Source organism: Falco cherrug, chromosome 8, assembly GCF_023634085.1.
Source record: "Falco cherrug isolate bFalChe1 chromosome 8, bFalChe1.pri, whole genome shotgun sequence".
Lineage (NCBI taxonomy): Eukaryota > Metazoa > Chordata > Aves > Falconiformes > Falconidae > Falco > Falco cherrug.
The window spans coordinates 20,313,554-20,336,793 of NC_073704.1; the positions used below are offsets into that span (position 1 = coordinate 20,313,554).

The window sequence follows — 23,240 nt, forward strand, 5'->3', positions numbered from 1 at the left end:
TGGAGGCTTTACATGTGGGTTGCTGTTTTTTTTTCTTTTAATCACTCAAGTAGTAGAAGAAAGCAATGTAGTAGCTGTCACATATTTTAGTATCAGTAAAATATTTAATAGCCATAGTTCATCTTAAAAAAAGATAATGCCTTGGGTAGAAGCACTGTCATGCAAATTAACAACTGGCTAAATGACTGCAATCAAAGATAACGAAACGTGGCAACACAAAAAGGGAGGTGTCTAAAGAAGTACTGAATGGCTGGGTTCTGATTTTTTTTATATTCATAATCTCAAAGGGAGAATAAACAGCTTGATAACATATTATGAAAACACTAAATAAGGAGAAGATAAAAACACTGGACAAAAAATAAATAGAATAAGTCTCTCGGGAATTAGCAATGCTGAGGAAAAGATCCATTTGGAAAAATTCAATGGAGACATCATTTACATAGAGCTAGTGAGTGAGCAAAGTCTAGGAAGCAATAATCCTGAACATAGTTGGAGTATACAGCACGCCTCCCACTGCCATCATTTCTAGCTCTGTATAGATATTTAAGTAACTTCAACTACAGTGACAGTCTTTATTAATACAATAGCAAAATGCTGTTATCTCACAATTATCAAATTCTGGCATGTAACACTGGCAGCAAACATCAGATTAGGTATGCTCCAGATATACATGAAAGATATCATTTTGTCTTCCAGAGAGCTTATACAAAGCAGCACAATGACATTTCAGGAAAACTGAGAACAGACATGTAATTTTGTAAAATTTTTTGTTGTTATGACAAAACATAGACATGACCACAGTGTGCAAATAGGGAAGCATATAAGTACTGAAGACAGAGAGAAATCACCTGAGGGGCAAGAAAGCAGTACAGACAAGAACCAAAGAATGAACTCCAAAAAAAATTTGGAGGGGAAATGAGAATAAATTTGTCAGTAGCATGGGATGCACTTGACTCTGGAATATTTCTCCAAAGGCAGCAACCATTCATGAGCCATTTGTCATGGATACTTATAATGTGCAAAGACAAAACTTTAGAGAACATACCATAGCTCTCTGGAGGGGAGATGGAGAAAGTGATGGCGTGAGAGAAATGGAAATCAAGATCTCATTAAATAAAGACTTCATTTTAGTTCCAAAAGAAGGGACAGAACCAGTCAGACATAAGAATGATGAGGAGGAACCACAACAGGTTTTTATTTATGCAGTATGCTATGCTGTTATGGTCCTTTTTTACAACACGTAAACAGTTTATCAAGGGCACTTTATAAGCTTCTCTGAAATAAGCAGGTGTTTGTTACAGCAAAAGTCAGGAGACAGTATGTGGAGCTTTATGCCACAGGCACAGCAAATTCTACTGTCCATTACTGCAACGATATGAGTATAATTGGACAGGTTTGGCTTAAGAATATTGTGCCTTTCTAGATACTGTTAAAAAAGTAAACAACTTAATGGAACTGAACCATCCTGTTTTGAGATTCCAAATACTGTTCCATGCCACTGCTCTCTCACCATGCAGAATATCTGAGAAAATATCTTCCCTCCACTTCTCTTATGTGGCAGTTTGTGATTAATGCCTACCATAAATAGACAAGCACTGCTGTGACAGTAAAAATGCCAAGATAAAGGTGCCACTACAGAACACAGCACACTCATGAGCAGTAGTGAAGCACATAACCTGCTTACAGTTTGAAAATTTTACAAGCAACATTAAGAGATTTTCTTTTCTATAGTACCCAAACTTCCATAGATGTTTCTATTTATTTTTATCATGCTAAGCAATCTGATTTTGGGGACAGTCAGATGGGCATCTCATAGCAAATTCTACTCACACAAAGCAAGCCATTTAAAAATGTTCATTTAAAAAGAACACATCTAATATAAAGATAGCATTCATTATTACTTTAACAGCTTTCAAATTAAGAGTTGCATTTTCCTTCTGCATAAAGCCCTTTAGCATATTAAATTAGTCATTTTAAACTGTACACATGGCAATAGCATTATCAGATAATGAAGATATGCATATGCAGACTGAAATAAAGAAGCGAAAGTCTTAGCAGTAAAGGTATACTTAAAAGGAAAAAAATCAACAGAAATGTTAGTTGTCAAGGACGGAAGAAACATGCTAAGGTTTTGCATTAGCTGAACACAAGAAAGAATAAATAGTCAATCACACTATTTCTTTTTAGACATTTGATATTATTTTTACATACACATACTACCACAAAGGGTGAGCTCTGCCACTGTTCTCCCTCAGGGGAGTAGGGAGATAGGAAGTACCTCTCCATCTCCCTGCAGAAACTGTTTGTAACAGAACAGCATGACAAGGGCTGGTTTTTGTGGGTCTACTATTTCCTCACTCATTATAAAGCATAAAATTCATACTAGTAGTATGAATCATTTTGTTAAATAAGGAGGCAAAATACAACTCATAGTCTGCTTCTGGATATCACAACCATTCATTACAGCTTATTCAATACAGATTAACTCAATTCCCATCCAAAGACATTGTGCAGTTAATGGATACCAGGAAAGGTAATTCACCCACCATTCTGTAATGATACTTGGATTAACAGTATGGGTGTCCATCTAAAATCAATCCCTTAGAGAATTCTTACAGTAGTAAAATCCATATTCCTACCATTGGTAGGTCTCAAAGCATTTCCAGGATTTCCTGTGCCTCACACCTTTACATGATTTTAGAGTACAAACTTGACAACAATCCATTCAAGTATCACTACTTGTGGGCTGACTAGTATGCATCACTTTCTGAAGTCATATCAAGTAATCCTTCAGAAAGGTTAAAAGGCAGAAAAATCTACATGCTGTTGTTAAAACAGGAAAAGTCTGTCTCGGAATAAAATGACACAAGGTACATTTTGTATATGAAATTAGATAGAGGTAACATCCTCTATAAGGCAACTCCATACGACAGATGTATGTAAATACATCAGACAGAAACAACCTGCAAAAATGAGAGTACTGGTGTGAACTTCTGCTGTAATCTCAAAGCATAGAATCTTTCAACCATACCAAAGCAACAGCATAGGTAAGTGCCCCAGCTATTACATACTCAGATTGAAGTGTAGCTCTTCTTTGATAAAGCATCATGTAAAATGGGTACCTTTTCACTAATCAAATCTACTCCATCAGCATATTCAGACGTATCTGCTTAATTGTATACACTTTTACTACATTTCACTCCTTCAGCTCTGCAGAGCAAACGTGCTAATACTGAGTGATGGCATAATTCTCACCAACCTCAACAGTGCAAGAGTTATTTCCTAACTGCTTGGGGATCCCCAGTTATCTAATAAGGTCTGAATGTCACAGACAAACCTAAGGAGAAATAACAATGAACTCTTAACCAGAGATCAACCAAATTGGCACTAAATGCTAGCAGGAACAAAAGCAGAAAGAGAAACCATATTCATAAATCTGTGGGAGAGATGTATACCAGAAAACTGCCCAAGAAATGATGGCAGAAAGAAAAAAGGCCTTTGAAAAATGTTTCATGCTTCTGGAGAGGACACAGGCTTGAAGGGTATTGGCAGAAAGAAAGAAGAGAGAAAATAAGCCTGTACTGAGCTTTTAATCTTCCCTTAATTGTACTGAGAGTCTCCAGCATTATCCCCAGAGAGAATTAAGCATAAAAGCCTAAGTCACTCAAACAAGTTCCCTTATAACTCAGTCCTTTCAGAACAGCATGACTTATTTGAAGGACTCAGTTTCTCAAAGACTAGGTCACAGAAAAACCGTATTGTCATGCACATGTTTATTATGCTTAAACAAAATTCTTCTACCCGTTTCCACTAACCTGTACTGAACATCTGGATAGGGCTTTGTGGAAATTAATAAAGTTTGTCTATGTTGGAAAATTAAGTGGTTAATACTTCAAGAAAATGGTTTGCATTGGTAGTCAGAAAAGATATTTTTCAAAGGTCAAGAGAGATATTGAATGCAAAATTAAATAGAAATTACCCAGGAAACGGTCAGAGGTTGAAACACAGGCAAGCTGGATTGTATCAATAAGTACTCAATGCAGAATGGCAAGGTTTAATTTTAAATGCTAATTATTTATCACCCCCAAACAAATGTTATAAAAGCCTGGCCTAAAGCTAAGTACAGCATCTAGAAGGACAAGATTATTTTATCAGTGTAATCTAAAATGAACAGAAGTAAAATTCAGTCAGAATATATTTAGTGTATAATCTTTTATTTGTGAGTTTCAGTTTTCTTTTAACTTCTTCATTTGAGATTTAACTGCTGAACTCTGCTTAAAATAGTTCATAGGAAATACACACTAATGGTCTTACCTAATCAGGCATGAGACGAAGGATAAAGAAAATGAGCTTTAAGCATCACATCAGACTGATGCTATGAATCCACAAATTCTGATAAACCACTGATTTCAACAACAGGCTTTAAAAGAAATATTAGCTGAAAACACAAGTTCTGTGAACATCCACTTCATTAGAGTATAAAAATACAAGGACCACATGCCTTAGAAAGTCACCTGCTCTTGACTATTTGTGGCATAAACAATCATTCACCAAAAGAAAAGAAAATTATCTATGAACCGCTTGCTCCATAAATCCTCTTGAGATTTAAAGATCTGAGGGCCTGCAGGCCCCAGGGATGTTTCAGGCCTGATACTTTCACATTCCTGGTAAACAGATTTCCAGGAATTTTTTAGCACACTGAACTAATGGAATTAGAGCAACACCCACTAACCCCGAGAACTCAGGGTTCCACTGCTCAGATTGAAACAAGGATTGATTCAAGAGCAAGCACATGGGTTATTCGGGTTTTTTTACACCTCTTTCTCTTCTTGATATCTGGGACTGGCCATATCAGCACAGATGACAGGTTGGGCCCTGTAGTTATTATTCTCTGCAACAGGAAATATTCCATTTTCAGTTTCAAGTCTTTATATTTTCATTTTTAAGCGTACCCCTGGAATGCCTAGGGTTTGCAAGACTTTGATATAATTTACCTCAGTACAAGTATTGGGTTGACCACTTTGTTAAGCACTCCTGAACTACTACTAAGCCACAAAATCATTTGAATGATTCCAGCCTCATGCTCTCACATTGCATCAACTATGTCAGTGGACAGGAACTGTTACAGAAGGGAAGTGGGTAGAGGATTTAAGCCTACTCCTAACAGCCTGTGCTGTATATTATACAAGGAGAGGGATGCAATTAGTAATTACCTGGGTTGAAATCCCACAATGCCCATTGACTTCAATAAGGCAGGGTTTCACCATGGATGAAAAGAGGGGAGGAACCAGTCTAAAGGGCAAACACTGAGCATTACAGCTCTGATTATGACCAGAAAAAAACATCTATCAGAACTGTACTAAGGCAAGCAAAGGGCACTTTTTTTGAGCCCATTTATTAATCCATATACCTAATAAATTGATAATGTCTGGGGTTTAACTTGTTTTGAGTTTTAAGGTGTTGAATGCTCACTCAAGGGAGTGCTTCCTTAAGGAAGGAGCAATTTACATTCCACTACATAGGACTCGCTTTCCTTGCTTTTCACAATTTTTCACAAAATTTTTATAAACAAGAACAAGACTGTCAGAATAAAAAATAATCATATAATGGAAAAACCTTGCTTTCGGCTTGTTAATCTGCATAAGATCTTCTACTGCCACAGATCTTGTTGTCAAAGACTTTTTTAATGCCAGCAGGTTTAAGCTAATGGATTTTTAAAATGTCAATATTAAAACATATCCATTGATCTACTAAATGGTTTCACATTATTTGCCTGACCCTTTATATAGCACAAGTAGAAAGCACCCATTCAAACGCAGCATACAAGCACGCATTCTATAGGAATGCCTTGAAGGAACACATAACCATATCCATTGCTGTAAAGCAACAAAAAATTTGTCGCTGAAAGAAAGCTTCTAAGGTCTCACTATTTTCCTCAAGAACCTGGAGGAAGCAGTAATAATAGATTAACCTCTTCTGTAAGGAAGAAAAATCACCACTCATCTGAAAAGAAACCAAGGATTGAGATGATAACACTGACAAGATCAGAAAGTATCAGTCTCCAAAATAATCTCATCCACATATGATCCTACAGTTGAGTTAAGGAACAGATAGTCTGTGTCAAATCCAAAAGTTTAGAAGTGTAAGCAAAGCCTTACGCAGTTGATCACTTTGGTATCCATTCTAAGGCAGGAAAGGACACTGCCAACCACAAATGCAGTTAGAACTAAAGCTCCAGGCAATTTGACAAGGCAAATATAAATTTAATGTAGTAATACATACACACAATACATAGTAGATAGATTACACACCCATTTCTACAAACAAATAATTCTGTGTTATGCATTTTTTCTCTGCGACAGATGAGAATGAGACACATATTTGATAGTTAATGTATATTTGGGAAAAAAGTCAGAAAAAAATTTATAAGCTTCAAAACTTACAGTTCTTCTGAAAGACATTTTTACCTAATAAAAATGAACTGAAGAAAGGCCAGAAATTTGCTCCCTGAAATAAGATTTTCAGGCTCCCAGTTGTTTTGCAATATATGTATTTGCCATTTAACACATCACACTTAGAAATACCACATTAAATAATACAATCTGCTGAAGATGAAAAGCAATTCCTTTGCTAATAAAAAAGCTGGTTATAGAAAGTGCAAGTTTGGCAGTAAAGCTTCAAAGAAAGATAGCAGCCTCAAAAACATCTGCAGACTAAGTGTATACATTTCAGTTTGTCAGATGTTTTTCTGTAATTTAAATATTTTAAGAATTAATCAAAATAATTTCTGTACTTGAAAATTGGATGAATTCATATTTTTCAACTTTACCTCTAACCATGATAAAATATGAGAAAACCAATAAAGGCATTACTTACCAGGGAGACTAACGGGATGTTTCTATTTCTTTTTATCTAAGAAGGAACCTCAAATAAGTCAAGCTTTCTGCAACATAATTTAAGACCCTTTGAAGTGTAAATAAACATATAAACATTTACAAAAGCTGTAAATAAGAATGACAATATATTTGTGCACAGTGTCTGGTATAATAGATTCAACAGGGGCTTCAAGCTGACGTGCATTACTACAGTGATACAGATTTGCACCCATGAGAAATGGCATGCTAGTATGATTTCAGAGAAATCAGATCTACAAAGCCTTATTCCACCTCCACACGGAGATCAGTGACACAGTTACAAAATGTTGCTATTGAAATAGAATAAGCTAGGAGACTGAAGTGCAAACTGATTGTAAGGATGACAGAAAAACATGCACCAGGTAAGTTTGTTGCAGAGAGACATGAGGAATGATCAGGCCTTTCCAATCAGCTTGTTATTTTTCAATCTTTTCAGTCACTTAAGAGGTGCCTGAAGCGCCTGTGCCTGTCACCATAAACCAAGAATAACAACAAAGAAAAGGATACTTAGAGAGTCAAAACTAACTGGATCCCTTGGTCTTCTGCAGAAGTTCTGCCTCACTGACATTACTAAATACTACATGTAATGGCACAGCAAATTATCTGACAGAGTGGACAAATATCGAGCGTAAACTTTTTAGTCATAATGCTATTATTTAGCAAAGAACAGATCATAGTAAGACTATCAAAAGACTTGTACACTTCTACCAGTGCATGTCAGGTCAAGAGAAAAACTGTGTTACTGAAGTGAAAAATCTAGTTCCTAGACATGTTTCTCCACTGCCAATGGCCAGGAAGGTTACCTTAAGAGATACGCTGTCATAAATAGCGTTCACAAATTCTGCATCCATTTTTTAAAACATGAAGCGATTAATATACCTGAATGAAAGCAGCAGTCACTGTGTTTGCTATGCTGACAAACATGGCTTGTTCTGATGTAAGTCTGTCTACTGAGGATAGAATGCCATTCCATAGTAATTTATATCTGCTCTACCAGACAGAGCACCACTCATTAAAATTAGAAATTGACAAAGCAAAACAAGAGAAAAAACCGTAAAAGCATATCACAAGGATGGTCAAAATCAATGTAACAGCAAGCACTAAAGGCCAGACGCTGCTCCCACTTAGCTCCACGTTTAGCAAAGCAATTTTACTGTATTCACCTGAAATATGCTCAATTCACACCAGCAAAACTGGGAGTGCAATCTGGCCTTCTTGGTATCATAACAATTTTGAAATTTTCCCCTGCTACTCACTTGCATGCTTTATCAGTATTAACACAGAAGGTATGAAGGTGTTATGTTAGTTATTCCCAAAGCTTTGCTCACATCTTGCCTATTCTGTGTTTACTGTCATATTCTAAAGCTAGGGAGGGGAGAAGGACTTTTTATATTCCTCTTTCTTCCATGTGTCACTCTAGGAAAAAAAATCTCCTGCTTGCCTAACCACTTCATTTGTCAATGTTTCTCACACTAGCTTGTTTCTTTGCACACAGATTTGAATTGGTCATCAACTGAAGATTTGCAGACAGCATAAGGCAACAGATTCCACACACTTGGGCCCTTCCACAACTTCCTTTTGTGTTGTATGCTGTATCTGATAACATGGAATATTTTTTCCTTATACTGACAAAATGGCTATTTGAGAGGTTGGTGAACACAGTATTAGCTACATTGCAAATACAGGCTCTTACAATTTGATCAACTTCACATTTCTCAAATAAAACCTCATTAGAGGAAGAAATCATCAAGGTAGAGTTTCAGCAGTCAATGGAGAGTGTGACAGAAGCAGGCAAATACAGCTGAGTGTTCCAAGACCACCTTTTTATACTTTTGTGAGTCTCCAAGCACTTCACTATTTTAAATCACATGATCACCCATTCTGTAAAGCTAAATATTCTATATTTTATTAACTATAGTTTTATATCTCTATTATGTTTCCCTATTGGAAATCAGTAAATCAGAGCAAAGACTTCTGCAATTGATTATGGGGCTATAAACTGGCAGAGTAGTATACCTTAAATCAAGCTGACAGCTCAAGGGTTGGACATGAATCTGATTTTTTGTTTGATTCCCCCCCTCTCAATATTTAATTTCTCAGATCAAATCTAATCTCTCACTTAAACTGGAAAGAATTTCTGGTATGGAATACTCATTGGTGAAAAGGTACATCAGAAACTACTGACATTTACATAAGATTCCTAATACTCCTTAAACATGTTGAAGCATTCAGGAGTCTAGCAGAGAAATAAGCAAGAACATTCTCAAGTAGCAATGTAACATGTATTTTCCAGCCTAAGGTGAGTAAAAGATTGCATCTCTGAAATGCTGCCTACTGAATCACACTGCAAAACACCTACAAGAGATTCAGTAACATACTTTGATAAATAATGTACTTACAGTAGGGCCATACGGATATAACAAAAAAATCCTTACATGTTCATTTTCATTAACATTTTACAGTGCTTTCAAAATCCCTGCTGCCATAATCCTGACACAAAAAATGAGGTATAAGATTATATTATACCTTGATAGAAGGGATATGATTACATACACCTTAAAAAGACAAACTGGTATTACACGCAAATGCAGTAAGAGCTGTGGTCTCAATTCTGATGAACTTAAGCCTTATTTAGAAATCTCAGGAACAGTGCTACAAAGTTTAAGTCAGCGTGCCATTTCATACACGTATTTCCTACACCGCATTCCATCAGAACAGTATGTAAGATTTCTTCTGCTCTGACAGAGGATCTGTTTTTAAACTAGCTCATTAAAAACTAACATCCACAGTGTTCAGAAAACAAAGATGGTAAAAAAGCTGCTTCTCCCAAAGCTATCTTTTCAGAGCAGTGAAGTCTGCTACAGGCTACTGAATTATCATCAGATGAGCAAAGGCAGGAAGCAAGTTACGCTACATTTTATCAGACTACAAGACGCATAAGTGGTGCTGAATATGAATTAAAACAAATTAAAATATTCACTCTGACCTTACAGGGGCAAGACTCCCTCTCTCCAAAGTTACTGTATACCGAAGTAATAGTTGTTCTTCATTTACTCAAGATCAAATGTTTCTCAAGGCATGTTCAGTAACTTCTAACATAATCTTATTCCACACAAAAGGAAATTGGTTATTTGTATGTTATCCAAGGAAGGCTGAGTAATTCACTGTGGTAGGAAAGACCTCTAAAAATAAGTCACCTCTCAGCAGATTCACTCCCTTCCTGTCTGGGTTTGAATCAGTTTGCAACTGCATGAAAGCACAAATCTTGAGGATGAACTACAGAGAACTTCTGTAATGATAACACTACTGAAATGGATGTATTTCACTCCTCCTCTGCTTAAAAGAATCCAACTATTAGGGGTGGAGCAACCCAGTGACCCAACAGGATGTGCATGACCAGAGCTCCTCACGTGTAGCCTTCTGCTTTCATGTTTATTTTTGGATGTGTTTTCCTTTGTGCTTTGAAACAGTTTTTTGGGCAAGGTAGCTAGCACCACACTCAGTGATGCTAAAGAGGGAAAAAGCAAGTTATCAACACAAAGAGTACCTCGTCCTATAGATTCATAGAGCACCTTGGAAGTCCACAGTATTACAACAGTGATAAATAACTTTTTTCATGTTTGCTAGTGCTCTTCAGAGATGAAAGCCAGGGGCAATTGCTGCATAAAAGCATGTCACCAGTCATTCCCATAACCTTCTAGAGCTTCTTCATCAAAGAACAGTATTCAGCTGTCTGAGAACCTAACCAGAGATTCCATCATCTCCAATCTGCTAGAGCAGCCATTGATTGAAAACAAGTCTCCAAGGATAAGTAAGCTTAGAAGTTCAACCTATGTTCCCGAACAGGATACTACTTCAGCAGACAGTCATTAAAGAAAAGACTAGGCCATTTTAACTGGTAATGGTTGTTATCAGGACAATACCTTTTGTTTTGATCAGCATTCCCTGACTGTTAAAAATGAAAGTCATATAAAATATTTCTGTATTTAAAGGGTTGATTGAATATGTGGTTCTGTGTATTACAGAAGGCATTTTACTACATTTTTAATAAAGAATATCCTATCTTTTCCTTAAACAGTATTTAAATCTATAAAACTGACAGAAGAATAATGATAAAACAGTCTGCTCAGAAGTACAATCTCCTTTCAGGTACACACGCAATTATAATTTGTACTCAAAGAAATTAATACACTTTGCTGTATATTATGGATTAAGTATGTTAATAAAGCACACCTGGTCTGTGAAACATTCTATCAATACAACTGTTTCTTAGAGACAGCTAATACATGAAAAAGTTACTTTTCAATTTAAACAAAACTCAGAAGAGTCAGTAAATTCATAATATGAAGTTACAGAGATTCTGCAAAGTCTTTCTACACTTAGAAATAACTAAAATAGATAGGTATTATATCTTTCTCTCTTACAATCTAGTCTCAGGATTTGTAATGAAAATTTCAAAAGAAGTATATATGCATATTTATTTGTCTGTAAAGAACTGCATAGATTTGGGATAGAAAAGCATTTGTTGCAAACACAAACTTCATCATCAATAGGTTTCTGTGTTAACAAATTTTTACTATAAAGGAAGATAGTTCATAGCTCTTATTCCTATCATTTCAGGTTAGCTGCACAATAAATTAAAGTCAGTACTGTATCAATTGATACCAATTCATTTTCCAAGATTATATTCACAACCTAAAAATAATATTAAACATTACAGTCTTGGAATTTCCATGCTCTGTAGGCCAAAAATCTTTCATCAGCTAACAGACATTTTTCATTTGTTCTTTCCCTCAAAAGAGAGAAAAAAGTAAAGTTTCCCTGAAAGTGCATTTCAGGGGAGGGAGGTAACCCAGAAAACTTAATTATATGCAAAATGTATTTTTTTTTTTTAGTACTATTATTAATTATAAAAATCCTACATTCATAAAAGCAGTAACTATTTTAAGAATTCCGACCCTACAGTTTATTTAGATTGTTCTTAAATTGCAGTATTGCATTATTCAGAACTATTCAACAATTTAACAGAGCAACTACTTCCTTTTGGAATTGACTCCTCACTGTCTGGAGAGTTGAAATGTGTATGCACTAGATTTTAGTTTTTACCATATCTGGTAAATGACACTGACAATGTTGCCTTTTCCAATTTTTTCCATGATACCACTGACAATAAATATCTGTGATCCACTCTTGACTTTTTGTGGGTTTTCATTAAAAACAACAAAAAAAAAATTTAACTGAACAGCACAACACTGTGTCAATAACCATTTCCCCGTATGGTCTTTGTCACAGCAAATATACTTGAATCTCAGGATAAGGCAGACAAAACACCACAACATCCATAACATAACAAAAAGTTGCCCTAAAGAAAAGTATGTTCTTTTCTTCAGATAATAATAATAGTAACAACAACAGCAACATACTACTGCTGCTATTGCTAGTATCTTTTGGGGAAATTTTCTTCAATAATCTTCTGTCTGTTTATTATACTTTAGCTGCAGTTTATGTGCATTTTGGGACTAGTAGATTACAAGGAAACAAATATTACCTTGAAAAAAATGAACAACTTAATTCTGCCTCAGACTAACCAGAAAAGCCATATATTTTGTGCCATAATTTTACACTCACTAACAGCACAGGGATAGCCTCCTTGAAAGAAAGTACACCAAAATACTTTAAGCATTCACTGTAAAACTGCACAAAAGACAAAGAAACACCACAAAGCTAAATTGTGGTCTGTGACTGACACCTGCAGCATCTGTGACATGCTCTACCACACAATTTCATAAAATCAGCACCATACAAAATGCGTACTAAGGCTTCCTATGATAGCTCCCAGCTCCCAATACTTTCAACACATGAACTTTTCCAAAAGCATCTATGATCAAAAAACTCATCAAAATCAGCAAAACTGTTAGACATAACGTTGTATTAGTGATTAAAGAGCAAATCACATAAGCATTTTTGTTTTAAAACAACTTTAGGTTTGTTTTAAGGTTCACAGTTTTTAAGAAGGGAACTTAACTTCCACTCCCCCAGTATTTCTGATAGGAAACTTAACATCTCTGAATGCTTACCAGAAGTCATATACATAGCAGAAATTACTCTGCTTACGCCAATTAAAAGTGAATTTAAAAAAATAGTCTTGAGAAACCTACAACTGGATTTATTCTCCTCCATCATGAGCTTGTAAAGCACTATCCACATAAAAATTTCCAACCAGCAGCAAGCATAGTATATGTTATATAAGCCAGTGGTCTCATCTGTTTTAATCTTTTAATGCCAGGGTCTAAAACTATAATGCAGTTCCTGTATGGAAAAAAGCATTAACTGCAGAAAAATACTGCACTGTGAATTTCTTCACATTTGCTATAAGACTTTACTAGCATTTTTTTTAGCTGTAGACATTAGCCATAAGTTGTACCATTTTTTGGGTATGCAATTCAAGGATGAAATCTGGTATTGTCAGAGCAGAGACTGTTCAGTGGCAAGCACATTTAATTTACACATAGTCTTGCATGCTTTGACCACGCTGCACCTTTTCAAGGCAACGTATTTGCAGACAGGTGATACTAGTGCCATTTCCTCAGTCAGTATAGCTACTTGTGGATTTGCCTTTCTTTCCGATTGCCTTACTTTAGGTACTGCTTTAGGACGATTATTTGGAGTATAATACTGCTCACTGCTTTTTCTCAGGAAAAGAGAAAGCCAAAAAAAAAAATCCATCTGTCTGCACTTCGGACAGAAGCTGAAGAAAATGCTACAACCAACATCTATGTCTTAAACAGTGTCCCTAGATCTGCAACTTTATGACACTGTCACACCATCTGACAGCTCTAAACAACATGTAAATATGTACAGTCACCATTTAAAACAAGCTGGCAGCATAGGCCAGGCCAAGAGGATGCCTTCCAAATTCCAGAACTTTTTAAATCAAGTGTAATGCTTACAAAAACACAAACTGATTGAAGTTCAATAACTTTGCACAGTAACGTGTTAATGAAGTCTTCTCAGTGTGGATACCAAAGTACACACAGATTACAAACTGATAACCTCAGCAGTATGTTCTCCACAAAGGAAAGTTTTAGGGTAATTCACATACAGTCAGTAACTTAATTTTTAAGTGATCTTGATCCATCTGCAAATTCTAAACCTCGTACAGCTGGTGATGAGACAGGAGTAAAGGAGAATAATTTATAATACCAGAGTATATTAAGGATAGACTCTCCTCATAAGCAAGTTTAAGGCCAAGAAAGCAACACCTGCAGTATACAAATGAATTCCACTAATGCTACCTCATTAGAAGAAGTCTGCAAGAAAGAAATACAAGAGTATGTAATCATGCAGAACGTGAAACGCTAAGAAAAAATAACTTTTTATCCAAACTAATTTAAAAGAATTATTACCTCGCTTACAGTATAAATGTGCTTATATTTCATTATAAAGACTTCAAACATTGTATCACTTTTTCTGCATAAACTGCAAATAAAACTGAATTTACCTCCCAAAGTGCTTTAAAGTCCTTCTGCTCAATTCGAAGGAGCTCGCTATGTTCTCGGGTAACGATAGTAGCATGGCGAGGAGTGTTATCCAGAATGGACTCTCCAAAAGCAGTTCCTATTCCCAAAGTGCATATTGTCACAGCATCCTTTGAATCAAAAATAAAAGGACATTAAATATTCCGGGATGTTTTAAGAGTCTTTATGTCGCATTTTCTAATAGCACTGCCTCATGGTTTTCCAGCAATTTGCTTTAAAAGAATATTAATTAAAAATGCCAACAAAAAGTCAATATGATGATTAACAAAACATGAATCTTCAATGTGGAAGCAAGCATTACTTCCATTTTCTATGACCAGTTGAAATAGACACTTCTGTCTGCAAAGCAGAGAACACAAAAGTCACCTTTATCTTTGGAAGAAGGTTATGACCTCTGTTCATCTGCCTCTAAAGACTGTTGCAATGATGAGATTCTTTAAAAATGTGAGAGAAATCAGAAATGCAATCTTGGAATATAAATTTCTGCCCTACATTGGCTACCCTCATCAGAAAGAAAAGGTGACAGTTATGTTTTCTCAGTAATCCTAACTTTCAATTATACTATCTTCTTGTATTTATAATGCATTTCTTTATTGTACAAGGTCTGTGAGCAACACAGTCGTGCAGTTCAACCATCTCAAATGTTAATGGATGCCTACCAATTAAGTGCCAGACAAAGAACAATAATATTTTCACATAAGTCAGAGATTTCAAGAGAACTCGAAGTCCAAAATAACCTGGAACAGAGGACTCAGGATGGTCCCAAACATGCAGCAAAGTCCACTTCAAAAAAGTCTGTATGAGCACATGCCATTCATGTGATGGAAAGATGTCTAAATCAATCCCCTTGGCCAGGAACTCCTCTGTAATAGTTCCAATATTAATTATGAGCTATTGTAGAAAAAAAATAGACTACCAGCAATTAAATAACTTGCTGATCAAGATTTTTAGATACATTTTCTGTTTTAGGCTTACAAGTTGCTACGTTCCTGAGTACAGGCTTGAAGCTGAACACTTACCTACATCTCTAAGTTGGGCCTTAACTGACTGTGTTTTGAGTAATGAAAAAAATAGCAACAGCATTCATAATTTCAATTGATACAAACTGCACCTAAGGAAATCATACACACACACAAATATACATAAACATATTAAAAATATGCTAGTTTTACTTAATACAACATTATAAATAGAATTTAATTCTAAAACTGATTCGTGAAACATCTACAAAAATAAAAGCAGAAGATTTTGCCATCCCATCTGCTACATCTTTGTGGCTGATAATCCAGGAGAGAAGCATGAGCATACTTCAGCATCATTTTCTGTATTTAAAATTGCATTGTTTTCCTTTCATGCATCTAATAAGTGGTAATAGGCAAATGTTATTAAGATCAAGTTAGTAGCTTTATAATTGCATTACAAAGACAAATGCCCATAATAGTCCAGTTCCCTGAACCATAGCAAATTGCTTTTGCTCAGATTTTACCATATAAAATTATGTGTTCAGGAAAACAAAATCAATTATGTCTCAGAAAGGATCTAGGAAGAATTTACCAACTGTCAGAAATAAATTTTCAAGGAAGGCAAATATGAACAGGCACTGTTTAAAAGAAAAAACATTTATGAATAAGCACCTAGGCACCTAAACAGAGGTCTCTATAGTCTATAGTAGAGGTTATAGACTAAAGTTGTGCCTTAACAAGCTTACCTTTCAGAGCTGAAACACTATATGCATGCTACTATACTCACAATTGCACTCAAAGGAGCTACAAAGAAAATGTGCCTACTGCTCACATGAAATTTGATGTCCAAGTCTCCAGTACATTATTCTTAACTTTCTAAATAAAGTTCCAACTTCTTTCTCATTCCCTTCCCTCCCTCCAAAAAAACCAAACTCTTGAAATGCTTCACCTTTTTTGATTCTTTACAACACTAAAGAGTATCTCTTCCAAGAGAGATAAGAGAAGAGGAGAAAAAGAAAGGTGTTGGTTAAGGAACCACTTTCTAAGATAACTTTTGATGAGGCAACTGTTCAGCCTGAGAAATAAATTAACATTGTGGGGTGTTAAGTCAAGGAACTGGAATGGTCCTATCTACATTCATTAAAGTAAAGTCCAGGCTTCTATCAAGTGAAAGTTCTTTCAGATTTTTATCCCAGCCAGCATTGCTCTCCACACAGATGAAGTTTCACAGCCAGCAAGGGAGCAAGCCCATCTGTCTTCTTCAAGACTTCAGAGATGCATCTTCCCTCTGCCCCACGTTCATGTATCTCCAGTCTCCCGGGGAATCAGGTGTGCATTTCCTGTTACACCTGTTAACCTTGCACTCAAGAACCTCCTGCTGTTCAGTGTAGACTTCAGGAGGATTGCTGGCAGCTCAAAACTCAGTTTGCTGTTCCCCTCTGCAATCCCAGAAGCAGCAGGGGGTTCCAGCTGCTGGTAACCAGCTAAAATTCACACAGCTATTTAAAAGGCAGAATTAGAGACTTAAAAAGATGAGATTGTTTCCATTGATAGCGGTCCACTGAACACACTATAAAATGGTAGCATTCACATCAGAGGCTGTTTGTGTATTCAGTTTCATTGACTCACTGGCAGGTGAGACACATGCAGTGAAAGAGCTGTTAAACTTCATCCTCACATCAACCTAAAACATTATTGAATTCGTAAGATCATTCTATGGAATGGACAAGAATGAGAAACAAGGATCTGCCTGACTCCCCCCACCATCACAAGGCACATCCCTACATGCTCCTCCCTGACTTGTGACACTTTATTTTCCAACGTGGCAAACAGAATTCTTGTACTGTGTGTAAATAAAACCATGGTGTCTGAAAGAGAAATGAAGAAAGAAAATAGGAAAAAAAAATTACAGGTTCTGGGTTGAAAGGGATTGGGGACTTTCCTTTGAAACTTTAGTTCATGCAATGTTTTGAATTTATAAGGGAGTTGATGTAGCCAGTTTAGTTTTAATTTCATCATTCTCTCACACCTTGTACCTTTATCTCACCCCTGCATCTGTGTCCCTCCAGGACTCCATACCATCTCCATGATTAACTGGAGCTGTGCAAAAGCTGGCATTTTGAAGTTTGCTTATTATTACTTTGACACAGTTCAGTTTGTCCTGAGCAAAAATTTCCTTTTATAACAGAGAAACCAAAGGGTTCACATGAACGTAAACTATCAGTTCTATAAATTCAATATACTATATACCTTGTTTGTAACATTGGGTAGGTAACAGCGTCAAAAAAAATAAATTCAGAACCTGTTCATAACTGAGGGTAAAGACCTCTTTCTGATAGATTCTAAACAGGCTGCATTTTCTGTTTATTTTGAAGGGGACTTACTGTTCGATTACCTCAACTGCAGTATGTTTCAGCCATTCAGAAAGGAAATCCTTATCAAACTGCTACTCCCACAATAGAACTGCAGTTTGCCAACATACGATAGGCCATCCTCTTTATACATAAGACAAAGTGATTTGCTCAAAGGAAGCATACTTCTAAGATTGTGACCAACTTCTCTCCTAGCTCCTAAGTAAAATATTTACAGACAGATTAATGGGACTGTAATAACATTCATTATTTCCATACTTTTCTATAGCTCTAAAAGCTACCTGCAATGTCTTGAACTTTTTCCTAGGTTACCTGGCAGACAGAAATGATTTCTCTATATTACCTTTCAATAAGCTAAATTCAAAACCAAAATTAGTACAACTACAACACTGTGGAGCTCAGCATAGGAAAACACACCCTGCTTCTCAGCTGAGTACTTGTGCAGCCAACCTCTGTGTCAGAATTGGTAGAGCAGTTCTCAAACCATATAATTTAAAGCTAGCTATCTTGGGCATATTTACACTACAGACCAGGGGTCCTCAAACTATGGCCCGCGGGCTGGATACGGCCCCCCAGGGTCCTCAATCTGGCCCCCGGTATTTACAGAACCCCCCCGCCCCACCCACCCCCAGCCCCGCTGGGGGCTGAGGGGGGAAACCAAGCAGCCGCAGATGACCGCCTGCCACTTCATCCACACGCCAGCCCACTGGTTAAAAAGTTTGAGGACCCCTGCTACAGAATATAGCACAAACCTATGTCACAACTTCACATAGGTAATCTCCAAAATACAAAATTACTGTTTTCATGCACATATAATGGCATTTACATGCAGAATGCAATATTGCAAGGACTGTCCTGCTTAAATTCCCTTCCTTGCTTCCACTTCATCTTAACACATACCTGCTTTGTCCTCAGTTTCAAACAGCCAGGAAATGCTTCCCCCTCTTACAGGGACAGCTGAACCTCTTTCTTCACATTCTTCTCAGCAACCCCACCAACTCACTTGGCTTTTGATCCCCAGCCCTCTGCATCTTCCTACAACTGACACTGCTGTACCACCCAAGCACACACAGCTCCTCCTTTAAAGCTTTTCTATAAAAGGCTAATTGTTTCTAAAGTTTGGTCTATTTTTAAAAACTGATCAGCTCAAAAAAACTCCACTAAAAACACAGGCAAGACAAACTAGCAATATCCTCCAGCACATACACTGATTCAGCTGGCATACTACAGCAAAACTGCAGATCAAACTGCTATTTGGTCTTTGTCTTTCTTCTCTTTGTGCCTTCCTGTTTTATCAGATAGGAATATAAATCATAATCATTTGGGGTGAAAAGCTCTGAATCTAATTCAGCAAAACACAATGCTGCAGAATCTGAGAAAACTGTCACACTGATGCTTTTGTCATAATGCATTTATTCCCAGCTTTATGCTGAGATGTTACCAGTTATCTGTTAGAACTTTTGTTTTTAAAACAGGGTTTTGTTTTAAAAACAGGGTTCAAAAATTAAACATACACAAGGCAGTCAGCAGTATATTTACACCACCACCAAACTAGGAATATCTCTAAGAGTGCCTTTTATTACTATATACCTTGGTTGTAACATTGAGTAGGTAACAGTGCCAAAAAAAATTAAATTCAGAATCTGTTCATAACTGAGGGCAAAGGCCTCTTTCTGATAGATTCTGAAGAGGCTGCATTTTCTGTTTGTTTTGAAGGGGACTGACTAAGTCTTTGTGTGACTTAAGTACAATATTTATCAGGGTATTTGCTACAAATAAGTTGAGACAAGACCAACACAGTTCATTACACTTACCTCTTCAATTCATAGTGTGACATTTTTACTTTAAAAAAAAAAAAGTGATCTTCAGTCTCTTCTTGATTGTTGAATACCCAGAAAATTAATAAATTTAGTATAGAAAAGAGTATAGAAAGCAAAAGCAGACCAGCCACCACTCAATGCACTAGATGAGTAATCCTGTCAGATCTCTATCCATTTCAATGGCAAATTAAATTACCACCATGATCAGCAGCAGCTAGCATATTTTACCACCGCAGTGGAACAGAACCAACAGTAACAGAGAAATCTGCTCTGGTCAAACTCTTTAAAACAGATATATTGTAATTAGTTGAATATGGCTTTCAAACTAGTCATTTTAGTATTAAACATTGACCATACGCCGTTTGTTATGTATTGTAACACTGCCCTCTTGTGACATAATACAGTTCTGCAAGCAGTCAGAAGGTTTTTCTACATACGTGAAAGCAAGACCTATCTATGAGATCCTAAGTATTCGTGTTTTGCTTTATTAAAACATTTAAATCAGTACATGGAATGCTTCCTCCTATCATAACAGAAAAAAATAGGTAGTGTTTATATTTCTGTTTATATGAATTCTTAACTTGGTCCTAATCAGTATTACTAACACTTTTTGTGAGAAATCACAGGGGCCTGCGTAAGTAAGCTAATGTGCAGCAAGAACGTGTATGAATTAATACTTCACTAGCTACATTGAAGCATTGATTCATTAGTGCTTTTAGATATAATTTCTAGTGCAAGATGTAACTACATGCCTCTGTAGGAGTAAAGGCCATTAAGACATTCTTAGTAAACAGCAAGTGCACAATAACTTACTGCATTTTTATAGGCAAAAGCTACCAAACACCAAGGCTGACTGCATAAAGAGATAGCACATGGTAGCTGCTACACAATGTATTTATTCCCAGGCTTGCTGAAATTTAACTCCCCTGGGCAGACAGATAAACACCTAGTAAAGCAGGACTAATTTTTAATCAAGAGAATTGATTTTCTGTATTTACATTAACACTTTAGGCATCAACATATAATCATATGATAATTCAAGCTGCAGGAAAACTCGGGAGGTCATTGAGTACAACCTCCCACTCATCTTAAGTATTAAAAAATTATTAGTCATGTCTTACATCTTTTTAAACAACAGAAACCTAAATACAAAGTTAGCTTCTCTCTTCCTAGGAAAGATGTCAGACTCTTTCTGTACATTTACATGAGACTCCAAACTTCTAAACTTGTAAACTCAAGCAAACTTCTGTATCTCTTCTGCTCTGTTGGAAGTTTCTCATTAGCATTTGTGCAATTTATGGTATCATAGTAATGGCAGAGCAATTAATAATTACTATGACATTGTGAATGAACTTTTGGCTCCTGAGTGCTGTTGTTGGAAAATGCGCTCCAAGATAGGTTACAAGCATCCTTTCATCTTCACAACTGGTCATCCATTCCTAGCTGGAATTTGCTGGCACAATTACAGCAACTGAGTCTGTCAGAGCTGCCTGCCTATGGAGCTACACTGTACTTCCTCCATCGTCTGGGTTTGTAGTGAGCACAGTAGGCAGGGAGCGCTAGCAAGTACTTCAAGCTCAAGAATAGCTAGTACCATGCCAACAAGGGGTACTGACAAGACTGGAACAGGGCACCTAGGAGGTTAAAGGCAGGACAAGGAGCAGACCAAGGAGGGACATTCTACAAACACCAAGCTGGAGGAAAACCAGAGAAAATATTAGACTCAAATACTATTTAGAAGTCTGCAACCACCAAACTTAACAAGAACTGGAATGGTAAATGCATGAGCTGCTGTCCTTTCGGCAGTGAGGCTCTATCATAAGAGAACTAGGCAGCCGTAAGAATTCAGTTCATTGTTCCTGTGACAAGGAAACATGAAGTTAAGAAATTACTGCAGAATATAATTTCTAGAACTACAGCTACATGAATTGTAGTTCTGCAGTTTCCTATTGGTAGGAAAATCCAGTAAACTTGAACAAGTAGAAAAAAACCATTTACATTACATTTCTTAAAAGGCTAAAATGGAGCAACACTCCAAACAGACTTTAAATTTAACTTCCTCATCCAGAATACTTTTGTGGGTATATTTTTTTTCTCATTCAGTAAAGAACTTTGGACCTTAACAACAGCATAGTGCCATCTTTTGGCAAACACCAGAAAATATTCCTGATTGCTTTAGACCTGCACAGAAAAGGGTCTCATAAGAGCCCAGTACCGTTCCAAATTGTGACAATACTAATGACAGCCAGGCCATGCTGAGAATTGCTCAAAATAGGCTAATTATACTCTCAATCAGTCTCTACTTAGCACAGTAAAGAGGCTGCCAAAAATAATTATATGAAGGAAGTCCCTTTTGTAGCTATCATTTTACTGTAAGAAGTAGAAAGACCTAGAGCTCACACACTGTCCTGACTTGCATTCTGACCCAATTTCGCTGGTGATACAGTGCTCAACAAAGTGAAAAAATCTAATTTCTGTAAGTCTGCTATGAGCAAGAAATCTTCTCCAGTCAGCCAAACTTTGAGCAAAGAATACACCACCCCACGCATGCTATATTCAGTCAAGGTGGGAAAAACAGGTCGTGTTATACTTCAGGTCCAGGATAGCTACACCACTCATGTGAAGGTACGAGTAACATGTCAGAGGTACAACCCCATGCTAGGCTACTTGATGGGACAATCCCAGATCTCAAACATGGAAGTAGGGAATGGGACGATGCCTTGCCAGAAGACTGAGCTCACACCAGGAAGTACTTGACTTGTCAGCATGACATTAGACAACATGTGTGGGAGACTATTCCCAGAAGAAATCTTATACTTCTTTTTTTTGTATTTACTCTATATTTCCAATTTTGTAAATCCAGGAGTGCCAAGATATGAGAAATTGCTTGCAGTTGGGGGGGAATTTTACTTGTTCTTCTGTTTCTTACCACTGAACAGGTATTACCTCCAGCCTTCTGGTCTAACATGGCAGCAGTTCCAATACTCTGCTATTACTATGATACCCATTCTTGCAGTGGAGACTGCAGTATGCTGTTATAAGACTGCACTGTTGGTAGGTTTGGTTTGAACTTTCTGAGCAAGGCATGAATTAAAATATTTCCAGGGAATGAATTAACAACTCTCATATCTTCAGCTTCACTTCATATGACATTATTAGAAAAGACAGAGGAGTCTTGTTTCATATTAAAATGTAGACACCTTTCTAGAGCATTACATTTCAGGTTTTTTGGAATCAACGGCATGATTTGCCTCCACAGACACAGGACAACTAAAACTAAATGAGACTCAGAGATTGTGACAAGACGAAATACCTGTACAATATATGTTGTCGTTATCTACCTCAGTATGTCATACTCTTTCTTAGTACTACTGACTGGATGGTTTCAATGAAAAATCTATTTTACCTGGTGGTTGCTTGTATCAGAAACCTTCACATCCAGTGATCCTGTCAGAACAGCATACCAGTTCGTCCCAATATCACCCTGACGGAATACTGGAAAGATGAAATCTTGTAAATAAGAGCTATCTCCTTAAGTTTGACAACATTAACAAATATTTTCCCTCATATTAGTGTACCACTGTAGTCATACTACTGGCACTATAGAGTTTGGCATATCAGACTAGTTACTTAT

At 36.7% G+C, this 23,240-nt stretch overlaps 1 protein-coding gene across 6 annotated transcripts in view; it reads right to left on the minus strand.

The window, feature by feature from the left end:
* Nucleotides 1–23,240, minus strand: part of RAPGEF4 (Rap guanine nucleotide exchange factor 4) — a 157,277-nt gene that overhangs the window by 119,583 nt on the left and 14,454 nt on the right. For 3 of the 6 annotated variants that reach the window (XM_055718755.1, XM_055718754.1, XM_055718753.1), the window contains exons 3-4: nucleotides 23,013–23,101; nucleotides 14,416–14,562 (exon numbers count right to left, since the gene is read on the minus strand). In XM_055718755.1, coding sequence (XP_055574730.1) covers nucleotides 14,416–14,562; nucleotides 23,013–23,101 — 236 coding nt within the window. Of the gene's footprint in view, nucleotides 1–9,900; nucleotides 10,073–10,111; nucleotides 10,207–14,415; nucleotides 14,563–18,686; nucleotides 18,818–23,012; nucleotides 23,102–23,240 lie in introns of those variants that run through there. The other 3 variants (XM_027810616.2, XM_027810620.2, XM_027810618.2) reach the window with 3 other exon arrangements.